The following is a 17,697-nucleotide window of genomic DNA, read 5'->3' as shown; positions in this document are numbered from 1 at the left end:
AGAGTGATAAAAGATAAAAATAAGAAAAAGAATATATGAGAGAAATAAAAAAGTGAAAATATTTTTTTGTGTAATTAATTATTATAAATTTTTTAATATTTAATTTTTAATTTTTTAAAATTTTTTATTTTACTTCATTAATGGGGTGTCAGATTTTGATGAACGAGTGCATCAAATATTAATATTTTTTATTTTAGATCAAATAAATTTTTATAATTAATAGTTAATTAATTATATTAATTAAAATTTTATTTATTATTTTATATCAAATGAAAATTAATTATATTGATTTATTAAATTAAAAATAAAAATATAAAAACTTAATTAAAAATAATAAAATTTAAAAATAATTTAATTGTTTTTAAAATATTATACGGATGACAAATTATTGACCTAAGTCTTTTTGTAATAATACTTCTTAATAAGTTTACAAAATAAATAACACAATAATAATATTTTATTTTATTACGATGAATTAGCAAGCAGCCAGCATCATCCTCCACTAACACCAAGGAAAACAAAGCAGACAAAAGAGGGAAAGGAAGCCTCTTTCGCTTTATTTCCGGGCTTTCATAGCTTTTCTCGCCGAATAAAACTTCAAAACCAACACTGAACTCTTTTTCCTTTTTTCTTTTTTAATTTAGATTTTCTAAAAATCGGAGCTCTCTTAGCTTCCCTGTCCCTCTCCTTCTCTTTTCCCTCTCAGAAAAATAAAAAAAACCCAATAAAATTTCTCTCTCTTTACACTTCTCTCAGCTCAATTTCCGTCAAGGTAACTATTTTATTTTTTTTATCACTTTAAGATGTTTTAATTGATTTCTTTTTATTGGGATTATCTAAATTGTGTATTTTTCATTTTTTCAGTCCATGGGTGTTTTGAACCAAATTCTGTGCTTTAAAGTTACTTTTTTTTATTTGGGATAATTTAAATTGGGGATTTTTTTGGATTGATCCATGCTTGTTTCTGGGTTGATCTTGTGATTTTTGATGGGTTTTTGGGTGTTGATTTTTGATGGTTTAGTTATATTCTTTTTTTTTTTGGGTTGAATTCAAGAGAGAATTTAGCTGTAATCTGTGGTACCCAAACTGATTCTTGATTTTCTTGTTGATATTTTAAATTCTTCCTATTAACTGAAAAACCCTTTCGCTAATTATGAGCAAAGGCGTAAAACGATGGTCACTTTCATAAGAAAAAAACAAGGAAAATTGGACAAGCAATTCTTTTAAAGGAATTTTTTTTTACCTGAAAGGGGAAGTTCATTGGTTTTTTACTAGTGGCATTTTGAAATAGGCATTGGTTAATTGAGGTTACCAACTTGCTATGAAGATTGTTTTGTTGGCTCAATTTGGTTTATGTTATCCACAAAATTGACTTACATTTTTTGTTTTTAATTTTATAGCTGAAGAAATAGCTATTTAGCTAAGTTATACAAGGGCATTCCACATTGTATATATAGAAGAGAGAGGGGGTACTGGTTCGTGGGGGTGGTGAGACTTCTGCGAGCTTAGCGTCCTCTCTCATTGTCTATTTTTTTTCCTTAGCAACAAGACCTTTGTTCTTCATGCATTTGCATGATTTGAATGGTTGAGCTTTATTGATGAGATTGTGTGGAGAGTTTTAACTGAAGGGGAAAGTTCAAGTTAACATTATGGGTTCTGTTTGTTGCTGCTTGCACGCTGAGGATTTTGAGGACTATGTGAATCCAAACAGTAATGTATATAGGAACTGCATGTGCCTCAGTTGCTTCGTTCAGAATTTCCTACACGTGGTATGTTTTATGATTCCTGTTAATAAGCATTGTTTTGGAATCTAGTATTGTTTCTTCATATCACATTATTTTCATGTCTCACTTGAGGTTGTAAACATGGTAGTTCGATTGAGTATTTCTTTTGTTGCTCTTTTATGTTGTCAAAAATTAGGCCTGTCATTGGAAATTTTAACTCTCTTATCTTTTCGTTCTTTGGCACATGTGGGTGCCATAAGCGAATCTTTTCACAATAAATTTGTCTAGAGCATTGTAATGTGCTAAAGATTATCTCTACTATTAATGCAAGCAATGTCCTTGGTGAACTTTTTCTAAGTCAGGAAAAAAAATCCCTCATGTTCATATGATCTGTTTGGGGCTGTTAGAAGCTACTTGCCTGCTTATACATTCAGTTGGAATAAGGCAATTAACCTGTCAGTGTCTAAAAGCTTTTTTGTTTAATGAATGCTCTTAATGGGTTCTAGGAAAACTTCTTACTATGTCCACACCTGAGTTCTCAATTTAGAAAATTCCCTCAGCATTTACCTATATTGGCTTCTAGGTGAATATATATCTACTAAAGTCAATTGTGGACCATTAAACACTAACCAAATCTATAAAATTAGTGGTTGGTTGTGTACAAAAAGAAGCATGTGTTAAATTAATATTAGGGATGAGGAAGTTAATTTGAAGAGGTTTTGGTCTTACATATTTCAGCATTTATCAGAAAAAGTAATCTTCAATAATTTCATTTATGGAGTTCCAGCTTTCTCATGCTTCTTTTTTTCCTTTGTCACAATAATTGTAGTATACCACATTATTCCGAAGAGGGGAAGTGCATTCTGTCCCTTCATCCATTCAGGGGACGGCATCTATGAACTCTTCTGCATCACTAGACAACTCACTTTCTGACATGTACCGCTCTCCTCCAAGGCCCTTGCCTTATGATGCTGACACCAGATATTTCATCTTACAACGTGATGGTCTTGTTTCACGGCGTGAGAAGGGTTCAAGTCATTCACAAGAGGAATCAGAGCCTTTAAGAGGTGAAGATGATGCAGATTCAGAATCTTTGAGTACAGGAGACAAATGGAAAGGTTGTGAAGAAGGCTCAAAAGAGCAGCATTCCAAATCCTCACAAAAACTCTCATCAGCAAAAGCACCAGTTGGAATTGGGTACATCTATTCATCAACAGAAGAGGAGGATGTCTGTCCAACTTGTCTTGAAGGTAATCTTTCTTGACAAGTTTTAATGGTGTTGTAGCTATTAGACTATGCTGTGAAATTTTGTTACTGAAGATCATTGCTAATTTGCTATGATGATGTAATGCTGGTCAACTCGCATTTCTTGCCATGCACCAATCCTAGTTTGGACTCTTAACCACTTGTCTATTCCTTGCTTATAACCTGTCAGAAAAGTAATTTAATTATCAGGCCCATTGGTCAAAACTCCAACATCTTTCATTTGTATGCATGTGTGGGGTTGTGTGCATTTTTGGTATTCATGTTTGTTTGAACCTAACGTATAATTTTTTTTAAAATAAAAAATTGTGGACGATTGTTGCCTTAAAATTGGTGAAGAATAATAGGGCTGTGTTCCTCTGCCTTTGGAAGTTTTTAGGACTCAACAATATCAATTAGAGTCTCCCACTTTTCATGTAATCAAAGTTAAATGCACGCCAGAATTGACTTGTCTATTACTCTTTCCCAAACAAGAAGGTTTCCTCAAGGACTTAATGAAGAGGCCAAGCTTTTCTATTACTTAGGAAGGAGGGATGCATTGAAATACTAAATTTCTGCTATATCTTGCTTCTCTAACCTGGATGCTTGCTTTCACCATTAGTTGGGCCCTGATTGTAGTGATTGACAATTAAGCAACCTTGATTTAATTGGGGAATTTACAATCAATCCATAGTTTTGTATTACGTCATTTACTGTAGAAAGAATCACTGCTAAATTATATGAAAAAACTCATATGAGTTTAGGCTCTTAATAGATAAATTATCTTGCTTTTAAACTTATCGCTATCATTTATGTGCAGAATATACTCCGGAGAATCCCAAGATAGTAACAAAATGTTCCCACCATTTCCATCTTGGTTGCATTTATGAGTGGATGGAGAGAAGTGAAAACTGTCCTGTCTGTGGAAAGGTAACCTTTTTGCACTAGTCAACTTTTTCATCTTCGTGGTAATAATCCATCAAGAGGCACGGTACTTACATTTTACCTGCTTGATCAGTTATTTCTTTTCTTTTTAGACTTCCAATTTACTAGGATGTTCAAGGTTTACAAGCATTAGCTTTTAATTTGAATTTGATATCTTTTCGAAGTTCTTAATTTTTTAATTAATATCTGTATAACCAATGTTTTTTTTTTTTTGCTAAAAATCTGTATAACCAATGTGAGTTCATATGTTTTTTATTGGTTGTTTATCATTTTAGTATATGTAGCTTTTCAATGAGTCTCTTTTAATGGTTTAGAAATATTTAGATATTTATTGACTACATCATTTCTTCTTTTCTTTGATGAAATAGCTACTCTTTGTTTGGTTTTAACAAAAAGTGATGGAAAGAAAAACTAATTGGACAAATTAACTGCAAAGAAAAATTCAGAAAATGAAATTCCTATCTTGTTTCAATGGTTAGGCAAAAATGAGGAAAAAACTTTTTCTTAACTAAGTTTTCCTTTTGGTATACTTTTCAAGTGATAATCTAACTTATCCCTGAAGTGTCTTTCCACTACTCCTCTTTGGTCAGAAGATGGGTTCATGGAAAAATTAGTCAGAAATAAGTAGAAATAAACAAAATAAAAGATGAAAACAAGACAATAACAAATGACTTGTTGATAGTAAAATGAGTTTGTCATCCATCTTACTACCAACAATTTATAGGGTGCTTATCCAAACACCACCATCTTGAACTTTTTAGGTCTAACAAGTATTTTGTCACGGGTTCTAGTTTTCTGCTCATTCTTTTTGGTTTATTATTCTTTATATCTGTTTTTTGTGCTGATTGATATCTCCCATTTTCAGCCAGAAACCAACTTTGTAAAGAGGTATATGCATTTTATGCTCAAAAAAATTATACGCTTGGTGGGCATTATGGTTTAAACTGGTATTCTTTGAGTTGCATGTTTACTAGCAGCAAAAGAGAAATCTGTGGTAACAAAAAATGAATTGGAAGAATTATTAGTAGTTAAGTGGATATTGATAATGTAGATATACTAGGTGTTTCAGAGATTATTGGACTCTGAATTGGGAAAGCAATCGGTCATTAGCATTCATGTTAAGGGCAGACAGCAAGATTGCTGTCAAGCCTGATAATATTTCCTCCTGACTTCCCAATTCTTTCCTCAACTTGTCAAATAATCTCAGTTCCAAAATAATGAAAAGAGACTGATTGGAGATGTCTTTGAGTTCCCTCTTCGCTTGCTTCTCTAAATGCTTGTCAGGACTGTGAATTCTGATGCCATATAGTTGATTAGCTGGCAGGAAATGATTAAACACTGTGTTTGCTAGTATATGGAATTTAAAGATCAATTTTGGAAACTGCTGCAGTTATTTTATTTGCTGAATATGTATGGTTTTCTTATATTTTTCTTATTTTTTTTTGGGAATTTACCAGTTGTTAGCCTAGATGCTTAGACATATGATCTAAATCTTTATATAGAGTACTATACATGAAAATGAAAATAGCTTGTCTACATTATTACTTTATCTTTCTCATCTCAGCTTGGTATTTGTTTTGTTCGCTTTATTTCTAGGTTATGGTGTTCGATGAAACGACTTAATCTTGCTTGAAAGGTTTTGTTGTGGATGAAAACCAGCAATAACAGAAGACAAGGAACCGAAAAAGACTTGTAGAGTGCTTTGTAAATACTTCAGGATAAAGTGATTGTCACATACAGTAAATATGAAAAATGTTCTGTAAAAAGATTGCAAGTACATTCTCTTTGTAACCCTTTTAAGTGGGGAAAAGCAAAATCATGCATGATTGTTGGAAATCTCATGAAAGTTCTAAAAATAGTTTTTGTCAATGGGAAGAAGTGTGAATTTGAGGAAGCTAAGTTGAATCCCATAATTTCTTTACATTTTTTATTTTGAAATGTTTACTATTTTCTGTGCCTGGATGAAATTAATGTAGGAAATAAGACGGTAGGGAAGAAAGATTTTAAGAGGTTCAGCTCCCCATCACGATATTAGCCTCCGACCGTCGTTCCCCTGATAAATTTGTTACTCTCATGTATGGTAGGAGGCTTTTACGTGACTGAAAGAGAAACGACATTGTCAATTATTGTTCATACTCATTAGAGGGAAGCGATTACATAAGAGCAGTATGAACTTTTATACGAACTCTATACCATGCATTTGACTTGTATGCTTACGAAGTATATGGTCGTGTCATTCCTTAATACTCAAGAGCCTCCTCAATCTCAGTTTTGTTATCTTGCGGCCAATAGTTAGCCTACAATGCAAGGGAGAAAGCATTGTATCCTTTCCTTCCTACCAAATGCACAAAATTATTATTTGGGAAGCTAGATGTGGAATGAAGAGAGATGGCCTGCTCATAACTTATTAAGACATTGTTTCTTTTAAGTACTGCGGTATCACTAAATCAGCTAGAGGAAGATGCTTAAGTGCATTCCAGAGTTCAATGGAGATGTTTGTTCAGCAGATATGCTGACGACTATGATCCCATAAATCATATAATTCCTCCAGAACCATTGTGATTTTTTTTTTATTGTTGTTCCATGTATTATTGTGATTAGACAAATACTTAGTAGGTGTTTGATGATTATAGGCTATAGTTCAGTTTAAACTTGCCATGACCTCTTCTTATCTGGATTGGATACAATCAATAGACAGAAGAAAAAGAAAAGAATTGACAAGAGGTGTTTGATATAACAAGTTTACTGTTATTACAGCCAATCTATACTTATCAGTTACAAAAACATTGAAGTTCAGGGACAACCTGTTTACGAAATATACTAACTGTTTTGGCATGTCATGGACGTTGTATTGGCCAACTGTAGGTGTTTATTGTCAAAGATGGTAGCAGGATTTAGAACAGAAAGGGGGAGAATGTACTTATAAGCTACTATTGGATACCGCAAAGACTACTGGTATTTTGCCAAAATACACTCCTGATACAGATAAGCATAAACACCTAATATGGCATTTGAGTTTGTTAGAAAGCCACCTTATTGCTTTTGTAACATGTGACAAAGCTTGAAGATATAAGATTCAAGGTGTCATTTTGCTGCCACTTCAAAAGCTCTCATGAACACTTCAGGTGGTTGGCCACCACTCAACTGGTGCTTTCCGTTTATCTGCCAAGAGAACCGTTTTTAATCAATGGAACTCAATGCTCTATCAATCCAAAAAATTAAGCTAAAAGATGTGAATTTTTTTCACCTACCATGTAATTTGGGACTCCAGAAATGTTTGCCGAGTACTTCTCCAGCTCCTCATTAACCTTCATTGACTCAGAAAAAGCAACCTCAGTTAGCTATAAAATATATCAGAAGGAATGTACCATGGAATCCTAGAAATGAGAGCGATAGTATAACCAAAGTTGTATAACGGAGCAGACCTCCTTGAGTCCGTTATTAGGGTTTTCAAGGAACTCTGCTGCTCCTTCAACTCCAACCTTCCTAGCAGATTCCAGAAGAAACTCCCTGTGTCCAATTGCATTGTTAGAGGCAATCAATTGGTAATGCAAAGATGCACAAGTATAATCAATTTTATTCATAAATGAATGAGACCACAAGAAGGATATTGTAACAAGCTTGTTTCACTTCCGAGTTTTATTCTCCATGCTTCACCCAATCTCAAGGGCGGAATGCAACATTCAATGAATCACATAACTTATAAACCACCCATGATAAGAATGACAGTCAGCCACATTGATCATGTTATACGGCAACATACCTTGTATATTTGCAATTGTCTGAGAGATATAGAGACTGAGTTGTCGTCATTGTTATATTGGTTTCTGGTAACAATTTAGTTGCACTACACGTTAAATGCATGAAATGGAAAATCAATGGTTGGTCAATCCCTCCCCTGATTTCTAATAATATTTTCCATTTCCTAGTGCCTAGGGAGAACAAAATGTCATACCAGAAGGCCTGCCTTGAAAGCAGGCAGGAGCTTAGATGGGTTGGATGATGAGAACATGGCATATTGAAACATTTCAAGAAAATTTTCAATCATGTACCCCAAGTGTAGAGAAAAATCATGAAGAATATTCAAAATCAACCAAAGACTGAACCTTTTTGGTAGCTTTTAAGCATGAACTACACATACCGATCACCAATGTATTTCCCCCGGGTGAAGTACCCTAGAAAAAGCTCCTCCACAAGATTATGTTGCTTATCAAGATCTTGTTTTCCAGCAAAATATATCAGCCTGTGGCTGTCTAGAGTGTTTCCCCTGTACATATCCAAGTCAATATTAGGGGTATATCTATTGACACTGCCCCTTGAAAGCTTGTCTCTCATTACACAAAAGGATGAAAAAATAAGTCATAAAAACATACGTGAGCCCAGACATGTCATATTCCAATCCAAGATTCCTAAAAATCTGCAATTTTAGGAGCGGCCACAATGAGTCAGGCAGTTAGCAGCAAATTCGAAGGAAGGCAAATCAATCTATAAGAATAGGAAGTTCAAAGCATAATAGTGATAGTAAGACCTCCGTCATTCGAGCTAAAATTCCTTGAGCTCGAGATCCAAACTTCCTCTCATAGAATTCTCTCTTGTTGACTCCTTCCTTAGGTGCAGAAGGATCAAGAAAAAATGGATGCCATTTTATCTGAAAAGAACAGTTATAAATGAGAACATTGCATCATGCAAGTGCTAATGTCTGTGCATTCATGTGAGAGACCTCAAAATCAAATTGATCCTTGGATGCAGCAATTGCTTTGTCCAGGTTTCTTTTGCCCACAAAGCACCATGGGCAAACGCTGTCTGAACTGACATCAATTCGAATAAGCTTCTTTCCAGTGTTACTACCGGATGACTGAGCCATTATCCTCCCGTGTCTACTGTCTTTCTGCATAAACATAGCAGGGAAAGCTCCAAATCAGCCAAAAAAGAAAAAGAAGAAGAAGCTAGAGAATCTCCTTTGGAAATTTTTCCAAAGAATCAATTATAAGCTTATATGCAATCATGTATGTATAACTATCACCTCCACACATCCCTCCAACTATCCAAACTTTTGTATTCAAGGACTGTTACATAAACTTAATCAGGAAACTCCATTTAGTCTCCCTGGCGCGTAGATATCAGATCTCATATAATTTAGACCTCTTGTTAACTGTTCATAAAATCCTTATCCATTTTATTCTGGCAATGAATATTTTTTTCAAGAAAATGTGCCGTACTTCCTGGATCCCTCTTTTTAAACCTTATCTGCCCTCCTCCTTTATTCTCTTCCCAACTGTTCTCATCCTCAGTGTCTAATGCACCTCAATTGTTCAGGAAATGAGAGACATCAAGCATTACCATAAAAACTTGATGCTCCTCTTCTCCCAAATGTATAGCTTAGATCATTTGCAGATCTTAAGTTTGAGGATATTCAAATGAAAGGAGGGAGCTAAAGAAGAAAAATATAAAAGAAGACCTAAATCAGATATAAATAGATCTACACTTTCACCTATTGAAATCTCATTAGGTAAAAGGCTGCACTGCTTAAAAGCCAACAACTTTTTACATCCCATATCGAATCTGACACATTACAAACAATGCTTAACAACAAAATTAAGAAATAAAATACTATAATCCTTATGAATTGCATCTTAAATACTGTGAAGCTAGGCAATTAAGACAAATCAAATACCAAACTCTGTCAAATAGGAATTTTCATATACAAACCTTACAAAATTTACTTATGATCAACCTTTTCCACTTCTACTCCCATATCCAAGAAAAAGGAACTTTCATAGTGAATATCAAATTTGCAATTTTGGGTTTGCTTTATGAGTTACATTTGCAAACAAACTGAATCCTTCAAAGCCCAAGTGTTCTAGTTTGTAATAAAAAAATTACAACTTGATCACAGTTATGGTAAATATCAATAAAAGGGTATCAGAAAAAAGAATGAAGCAATGAAATGATCTAAGGGATAGAAACATAATTAGATAATAAGAATGAGACAGTGGGAACTGGGATTTTGTTCTGTAAGAGAAAAAACGGTTACCTGGAAAAGGAAACTGAGACTCTTCTGAACACCAACTAAACGCATGGGATGCTGGAAAATGCAAATTGGACAGAAGAATGGAGTTTATATATAAGATAATGTTGGACTTTTTGATTGGTCAAAGTGTCACCTTTAAATATTATCACCTACCACCAAGACAAAGACTTTTCCACTTCTGTACTCATTGTTTGGTTGCATATATAAAAAAGATTTTAAATTTTTATATATCATAAAAAAAAAAGAAAAAAGAACACACCAACACAATTGACCATAGCCAACTTTAATATTAGTTTTTTAGTAATATATTCATGTGCAAAATGTAAATTATGTGATTAATTTTTTTAAAAGGAAAAAAAATGAAAATAAGGGATTAAGTAACATTGATATAAAATTAATAAGTTTGAAACTTTTTTTTATAAGCTTTGGTAAAAATAATATTTTAAAAATCCAACCATCAGATTTAATAATAGTTTAATATTTATTATACATATAAATTTTTAAGTCAATCTCATTATTTTTTAATTGTACATTAATTAAGAATATCTTATAGAGTATAAAATTTTATATGCTTGGTCTGTATGTATAGAGTATAAAATCTAATTAGATTGATCTGCAAGCTGAACTCGAGTCAAATTTTTTTTACTTGAACTTGGTCTGTAATATTATTATTATTAATAAATAATTATTTTTATTTAATTTTAATTTTAAAATATATATTTAAAAATATTAAAATATTAATATAAAATACATTTTAAATATTAATTTTATAAAGTATTGATTCTTCAAAAAGGAATGATAGCATTGATTTAAATTAAAAAAAAGTAAAAAAAGAAAATCACATTTATATACGGTTTCATGCATCTAGAAGATTACCGGTGCTGACGTAAGGCATATCCCAGATTTTTTGCTAGACGTTTGCTTTGGTCTAGAAGATTCGGGTCTTTTTTAATTCTTAAACTCGACCCGACTCCATCTGATCCGACTCCCAAGTTTCTGGAACACCAACGCTTGTAAATCAAAAGGAAACAGAACCTGTGTCTCTGCCTTTGTCTTCTCTTGAAATAAAATCTCAGTTATTTCTATTTTTATTGTCTCGAAGAAATTCGATCCTAATTTCATCCTCAAAATTCAGGTACGTTCTTTAATTTTTCTCCAACTATTTTTCTTTTCTGTTTTTGAATTCAATGAATGCATTTTCCGATTATTATAAAATGAAAAACTGATTCGAAAAAAGAAAAATTTATGTTTGAAGTTTCCATTCCTTTCCTCCATTTTCTTTGTCAACCAAACACATATAATGTCATGAATCTTCACCATGTTAACTCAAAAACACTTGACCCTTCATCTGGGTTTTTGTTGAATTTCTCTGAAATTACATTAAGTGTACGACTTAGTTAGAACAACCATATAAATCTTCCTTAATCATTGCTAAGACCTTAAATTTTCAACACATGTTGTCATTTAATCTCAGTATATTTATGTATGCATTTTTTTGGTAGATTTTTCGATAAAACAGTTAAAAAAAAAGAACAGAGTTTGCTTTTGAAAACTTTCCTTTCCTTTCCTCCATTTCCCACCCACCAAACACAAGTTATATCATGAATCTTCACCTTATCGATTGAAAAAGATCCTATAATTTTCGTCTGGGTTTTATAAAATTTGTATGAAATTACATAAACGAGATACATTGCTAGAGACAACCCTTACGGTTCTTCCTTAATCATTGCAAAACCTCGAATTTTCAAGAAATGTTGTGAACTTGATCTCATTTTTTATGTGTATATTTGTTTGTAAATAGATGGATATTGTTGCAATTATTGGGGAAACAAGGGCCCGTTCTGTGAATATTCCAACAAAGAGTGCAATTTATGTGTGGGGATATAATTATAGTGGCCAGACTGGTCGGAAAGGGAAAGAGCAACAACTGAGGATCCCTAAACAGCTACCTCCAGATCTTTTTGGGTGTCCAGCTGGCGCTAATGCCCACTGGTTGGATTTTGCTTGTGGCCGTGAGCATACTGCGGCTGTGGCCTCAGATGGGTCATTATTCACTTGGGGTTTGTTTCTATTACTCAAATGAGCTATCTTTTTCTCTTTTATTTGTTGTTATTTTTCAAGTTTGAAGATCATGTGTTTTCTTGTTATTTGTCTTGCCATTTTAGTTCTGTTGTTGATGGCTATAAATTGTGGATGGTATTTGAGAATGTTATGTTTGTTGTATTGGTTGGTTAATTTCATCTGATTCTGTTGGTTTTGGTTCAATTGGTTACTTTTCACCTTGAGCTTGTTCCTTTCACATTTCCCTTTGTCATTAAAGTTTGAAGATAAAATGTGTATCGTGGTTTTGCTGTAATTGCATTGATCTGCCATTGCCTTCTATTGTGATGGCTGGCATTTGTTGAGGACCTTGACAATGATGCATCTTTTTGTATTGTTTAGTTCCTGTGATGTGATTCAGTCATTTTTACGGTTTGAATTGTACTGTTGATAGATTAATTGGGTTGAAGCCCATCTCCTTGTTGATGAGAATTTATCTTTAGTGTGCATAGCCATACAGGGCATTCTGTCATTGATGTAGATTGTTTTGATAAGTGAATGCGTGAAGGTGGTGTGCTACTGTTTACAAATTGAAAGAAATATAATTTTGTCTTTGCTAAGGGATGTGGCTGTTATTGTTGTTTTTGTCTGTTCATGTCGAAAAAATAATGGAATCATATTTTGATGCATCTGGTCAGGTGCTAATGAGTTTGGTCAACTGGGAGATGGCACTGAGGAGGGGAGGAAATATCCTAAGAAAGTAAAGCAATTACAAACAGAGTTTGTTAAATATGTATCTTGTGGGGCACATTGCACTGCTGCTATTGCAGGGCCTCGGGAAAATGATGGAACCATATCAAGAAGTAGACTCTGGGTTTGGGGGCAAAATCAGGTGGTGCAATTTATATCAATAGAATCATTGGTGCTTTTTAGTTTTTAACTGATATTAATCTCTCTTTCTAATTGGTTTCCACTTCTGATTACAGGGATCAAATTTACCTCATTTATTTTGGGGTGCCTTCACCCCTAACATGGTATTGTCTTCAACTCGTGATATTAGTAACTAATCAACTTGTTTAGCTAATTCCATAACCCAAAGCAAGTGGAGAATTTTTGTTAAGATTATTTGGGCCTATATTTTGTTACTTTTTATGATCCTTTCTTTTACTCTTGATGTTCCTATAAACAAATTTCGAGGCTCTTAAAAAAAAAAAATCTGTCAAAGGCAAGGAAAAAGGACACAAAATGCATGGTTTCTTCCTTGCTAACCGCTTTTAGACATTATTCTTCTCCTGCCTCAGTTTTTACTCAAAACCAAATTGGAGATTCCAGCCATCTGCTTCTTAAATGAATGTGGTGAGGATTGCTTTGCTTGGATATGACACGCCTAACGTGTAGGAGATTTTTGCAGTTTCAAAAATTCTCTAGGGTGTTTTAGCTATATCGACATGCCGCTATATCAACATGTTGTCTAGCTCATGACCTAGGAGAGAAATAAGCTGACTGTTTCAGCCCATTTTCAGGCCGACAAGTTGTTGCTCTAGTCAATCTGTTAATTAACCACAAATGGAGAAACACAACTTTGATACCAAACTTGTTTTCTGGCATTTGTATCTACGTATTATTATAATACATAGCTGCCTTTTTCAGATTGTAGAACCCTAAGTAGCTCTACTATAATATTGTGTCTCATCCCTACCCTGGTTGTAAACGCAAATGCACAATTATAAGAGAAAAAAGATCCAACTGTATTACGCCTTGATTAACTTTAATTGAGTTCTGTAAAATGCAGCTTGCATTTTTTCCTCGTCTCCGTTTGAATCAAATATATTGTAGCTTGTAGCTGTGTCATTCAAATTTTCCACTTTAGGGATTTCTAAATGGCCTAATCTTTCCTCATCCTTTATAATTGTCTCTCATTGAATTTTCCTAAATTCATTGTTATTTGTTTTGAGTGATCTTTTTCCATATACATTTTGATTATGATTTATAGCCGAAGATCTTTTTTTTTATGAGATATTTAAGGATCAGATGCTCTGTAACTGTTTGTTGAATGCTTTATTCTATGAGATTAATATGCATTTTGTTTATCACAGGTCATCCGTCAAGTGTCCTGCGGAGCAGCTCATGCAGTTGCTCTATCAGAGGAAGGCCTCCTACAAGCTTGGGGTAAGGCTTAGAACTTCACTTTATTATAATTGATTTCCTAAGTACAATTTGCAAACGTATTAATACTTTACTGGAAAAAGTTTTTGTGCCTATGCACTTCATTCTAGACAGAACGTAGATCTAGGGAAGGAAACTTAAAAACTCATGCCAGTTTCCTGCCACATATTAATCAATATTTATCACTGTTCTGATAAACCAGGCTATAATGAGTATGGTCAGCTTGGCAGAGGCATTACTTGTGAAGGATTACAGAGGGCTCGTATGATAAGTGCATATGCAAAGTTCCTTGATGAAGCTCCTGAGCTTGTGAAGATTACCCAAGTGTCATGCGGGGAGTACCACACTGCAGCTATTTCTGAAAAAGGCGAGGTGTAAGTTATCCAAAGGACTAACTAGATGGAGATAATCTTTCAAAAAAAAAAAAAAAAAACCTAGATGGAGATAAGTTCTACATTTAAGCATGGGAATTGTGGTTATCCGCATCACTTGGGTTATGTCTGGTACAGGAATGATGCTTGTACAGATAGAAAAAAAAAATGGTTGTTTTTTCCCCTCAATTCTTGGCTTTTGAGGAAGGAAGAAAGAAATAGAAGTGCTTTTGAGGAGATAGAGTTACCATTGTCAAAGCTCTTGAAGACTTCTACAGTTTATAACAGGCACCAGGTCTTAGCAGATCTGCAGCCTTTTGGTGATTTTATTGTCACTTAAAAAAAATGGGGAAGAGCGGGGGGGAAGAGTTGGGGGGGGGTGGGGGGGGGGGGGGGGGGTGAGGGGGAGGAGGATTGTGGTTGTTGGCATGACACAAGTTACTTTGTATGAGGGTTTGGAAAAATCTTCTTATTGGAATCTCACATCTAGTCAGGAGACAGGATGCAATGGAAATGGGATGAATTCTGATATGCAAGTCTCTGTTCCCTTACTTTGGTTGTACCATGAAAAAGCAGTCACATTTTCATAAAAACTAATATCTTACGCACTCTATGATAAGTGCATGTCTTCACCTTTTCCCATTCCCTCTCTTAGTGTATAAAGCTGAAGTTTGATGCATTTCGAAATTGTGATAGTGTATACATATCTGAAGATCTGATTCCTGAGTTTCATGTTAGTGAGGCTTTTATTGGAGCTTGCTATCTCCGCACTCATTATCTTTTAGTGTAGGATAGTCAAAACTAGGTTTCATGATAAGATATTTGTGTAGGTCTATACAAAAGCATAATGCTTATCTATACTTCTATTTCCAAGTGTCACTAAATGATTGTTTTCATTATACATCGGTTCCTTGAGTAATACTATTCTTGAAGGTGTTTTTAGGATTTAAACATGCATGAGTGTTCCAATGTGCAAATGCGTACAAGCATTTTCCATAATGTATATTAACCATGAACTCGTGTTATATGAACACGGACATTGTTTGATCATGTTTTAAAGGACATAGATGGTTGATGTCTCAAAATGCTAATCTTATTTCAAGATCTCCCGCCTAGCTATCAACAAAGATTTTATCATGATGATTGTTTGCTTTGAATATTACAGCTATACTTGGGGGTTAGGAAATATGGGTCAACTTGGACACAGTTCCCTTCAATCTGGTGATAAAGAGTTATTGCCAAGGAGAGTAGTTGCTCTTGATGGGATATGCATAAAGGATGTTGCTTGTGGAGGAGTACATACTTGTGCTTTAACTTCAGAGGGAGCTCTTTATGCCTGGGGTGGTGGTCAAGTAGGACAGCTAGGCCTTGGCCCTCAGACAGGAATCTTTTCATGCGACTCTAAGAAATCATTCTTTCGTAATATCCCTGCTTTGGTTGTCCCCACTGGTGTCCAGCTTATTGCTTGTGGACATTCTCATACACTTATTTGTTTGAAAGATGGAAGAATTCATGGGTGGGGTTACAACAGCTATGGTCAGGCAGCTAATGAGAAGTCTGTTTATGCTTGGTATCCGTCACCAGTTGATTGGTATGTGTAGCCAAATTGTTGTATGGTAGATTTTGCAACATCTTGTGGATTTTGTTTGATGACAATACTCCATTGTAGGTGTGTTGGTGAAGTTAGAAAACTAGCTGCCGGTGGTGGTCATTCTGCCGTATTGACCGATGCATGTTCCTTGAAAGAACTGTGTGAGTTTAGGCTTGCAGACAATGTGACCTTATCAAATGCTGCACAGATTGAGGATGTTGCATCTCGAACAGGATCAGATGCTTTAGCACGTCTTTGCGAGAGACTGAGGTACTGGTTAACTTTTTTGGTGGTATTCATATGATATCTTGTCTAGATACTTTTTCCTTATGCTTTTCTTTTTAAAGTAGCATATCATTCTCTACTCCTTGTAAGTTTTCCCTCAACGTGATGTTGTTTATGGTGTATGGTCAACTTTCATACACATTGTCTGCTTTATCTTGTTGTACCACAGAATTGAGATGTCATTAGCGTTTTCTGTTTTTTGTACTGGCAAAGAACCATAACCGACCCCTTTCCCTGTCGTCCTTATTTCTCTTCTCTTGTCTTGTCTTTTTTTTTTTATCTACAGGGAGCATTTTGTTGATGGTGGTGATGGCGATTATCAAGATGACACGAGTAATGTCAAGAAATGACTACAAAGTCGTCAGGTCGCTATGTACTTGCTGTTGTGACCTTCATTACCTATCATTCACAGCAAAAATATAGGATAAGAAATATATTAGTCATATGATGAAAGCAAGGATTGTCTTTCAAATGATTAATTATTATACAAAAATCATTCTGTTGGGTCATCTTGATGGCGAAGGTGTTTAGGACAGTCAACTTAAGCATTGAGAAATGACATGAAATAAAACTTGTACCTATGACTTTGTAAAAAGTTGAACATTGTATGGCTTAAGACTTGAAAGCTTGCTGAAGAACTATTCACCCTATGCATCATTGTGTTTCTTTTTGTATTTTCAACTGCTCAAACTCTTTTTGTTTATCTTTTTATATTTTCCTAATTACTTTTTACCTTCCTTTCTTCCTTTTTTTTCCTTAATTTTCTTTTTTCCCCTTTTTTCTCTAAACCAAAAAAAAAAAAAAAAAAATCAATAGAGTTTTGGAAAGCAACCATTTCTTTCTGACATGTGTACATTTTAAATAATGTGTATATTAATCATTACAAAAATTTTAATTTTATCATTACAAAACTAAATTTATTACATTTGATTATTTATATTTGTATATTTTTATGTATTTGAATAAAAAATTTAAATTAGATTAGGTAAGAATGTCTAAATGTTAGCATTAATGAACATATATATGATGATTTAATGTTAACACTCAAGTTCCAAAAGATGAAACAGTCTAAAAATATATATGGTTTGTTGGAGTTTTAAACCTTCAGGAATAAAGTTAGAATACTATTGTGTGTCTATTTAATTATTATAAAAATTTATTAATTTTTATGATATATATATATATATATATATATTCAATAATTCAAATTGACCTCCCTCACGTGCTTATTTATTTGTAACCTTGAACCCTATAAACAGGAAATGTATTGAAATGCTATGGACTGCAAGTTTTTGCTGGGCT

General features: G+C 33.9%; 3 protein-coding genes across 3 annotated transcripts; 2 read left to right on the top strand and 1 right to left on the bottom strand.

Annotated features, from left to right (window-relative positions):
* Window positions 1–486: 486 nt before the first annotated feature.
* Window positions 487–5,810, top strand: LOC18601761 (E3 ubiquitin-protein ligase At3g02290-like). Its single transcript, XM_007032814.3, has 5 exons — window positions 487–772; window positions 1,401–1,769; window positions 2,554–2,974; window positions 3,787–3,896; window positions 5,508–5,810. Exons 2-5 carry the CDS (start codon window positions 1,650–1,652, stop codon window positions 5,532–5,534), a joined length of 678 nt encoding a protein of 225 aa, XP_007032876.1. The 5' UTR covers window positions 487–772; window positions 1,401–1,649; the 3' UTR covers window positions 5,535–5,810.
* An 815-nt stretch (window positions 5,811–6,625) lies between these two features.
* Window positions 6,626–10,063, bottom strand: LOC18601759 (Thioredoxin superfamily protein). Its single transcript, XM_007032811.3, has 8 exons — window positions 9,946–10,063; window positions 8,632–8,799; window positions 8,440–8,559; window positions 8,285–8,328; window positions 8,053–8,178; window positions 7,337–7,421; window positions 7,163–7,219; window positions 6,626–7,073 (listed from the first exon to the last, which is right to left on the bottom strand). Exons 1-8 carry the CDS (start codon window positions 9,988–9,990, stop codon window positions 6,996–6,998), a joined length of 723 nt encoding a protein of 240 aa, XP_007032873.1. The 5' UTR covers window positions 9,991–10,063; the 3' UTR covers window positions 6,626–6,995.
* Window positions 10,064–10,931: 868 nt separating this feature from the next.
* Window positions 10,932–17,045, top strand: LOC18601758 (Regulator of chromosome condensation (RCC1) family protein). The gene is made up of 9 exons (XM_018120310.2): window positions 10,932–11,077; window positions 11,744–12,002; window positions 12,681–12,874; window positions 12,969–13,016; window positions 14,079–14,151; window positions 14,351–14,522; window positions 15,685–16,110; window positions 16,189–16,380; window positions 16,682–17,045. The coding sequence occupies exons 2-9, from the start codon at window positions 11,744–11,746 to the stop codon at window positions 16,743–16,745; spliced, it is 1,428 nt and encodes a 475-aa protein (XP_017975799.1). The 5' UTR covers window positions 10,932–11,077; the 3' UTR covers window positions 16,746–17,045.
* The last annotated feature ends 652 nt before the right edge of the window (window positions 17,046–17,697 follow it).

This window comes from Theobroma cacao, chromosome 4, assembly GCF_053813885.1.
Source record: "Theobroma cacao isolate CCN51 chromosome 4, ASM5381388v1, whole genome shotgun sequence".
NCBI classification, from domain to species: domain Eukaryota; kingdom Viridiplantae; phylum Streptophyta; class Magnoliopsida; order Malvales; family Malvaceae; genus Theobroma; species Theobroma cacao.
This window is presented reverse-complemented; position numbering and strand designations above follow the sequence as displayed.

Bases quoted from the DNA above. Each gene is read 5' to 3' on its own strand.
- LOC18601758 (XM_018120310.2), top strand. From the start codon at position 11,744: ATGGATATTGTTGCAATTATTGGGGAAACAAGGGCCCGTTCTGTGAAT. The intron at 12,003-12,680 runs GTTTGTTTCTAT...GCATCTGGTCAG, and splicing joins TGGGTCATTATTCACTTGGG to GTGCTAATGAGTTTGGTCAA. The intron at 16,111-16,188 runs GTATGTGTAGCC...ACTCCATTGTAG, and splicing joins TATCCGTCACCAGTTGATTG to GTGTGTTGGTGAAGTTAGAA.
- LOC18601759 (XM_007032811.3), bottom strand. From the start codon at position 9,990: ATGCGTTTAGTTGGTGTTCAGAAGAGTCTCAGTTTCCTTTTCCAG. The intron at 7,422-8,052 runs GTATGTGTAGTT...AATTGGACACAG, and splicing joins GGGAAATACATTGGTGATCG to GGAGTTTCTTCTGGAATCTG. The intron at 7,220-7,336 runs GTCTGCTCCGTT...GAGTCAATGAAG, and splicing joins CTAATAACGGACTCAAGGAG to GTTAATGAGGAGCTGGAGAA.
- LOC18601761 (XM_007032814.3), top strand. From the start codon at position 1,650: ATGGGTTCTGTTTGTTGCTGCTTGCACGCTGAGGATTTTGAGGACTAT. The intron at 1,770-2,553 runs GTATGTTTTATG...CAATAATTGTAG, and splicing joins TTCAGAATTTCCTACACGTG to TATACCACATTATTCCGAAG. The intron at 2,975-3,786 runs GTAATCTTTCTT...ATTTATGTGCAG, and splicing joins CTGTCCAACTTGTCTTGAAG to AATATACTCCGGAGAATCCC.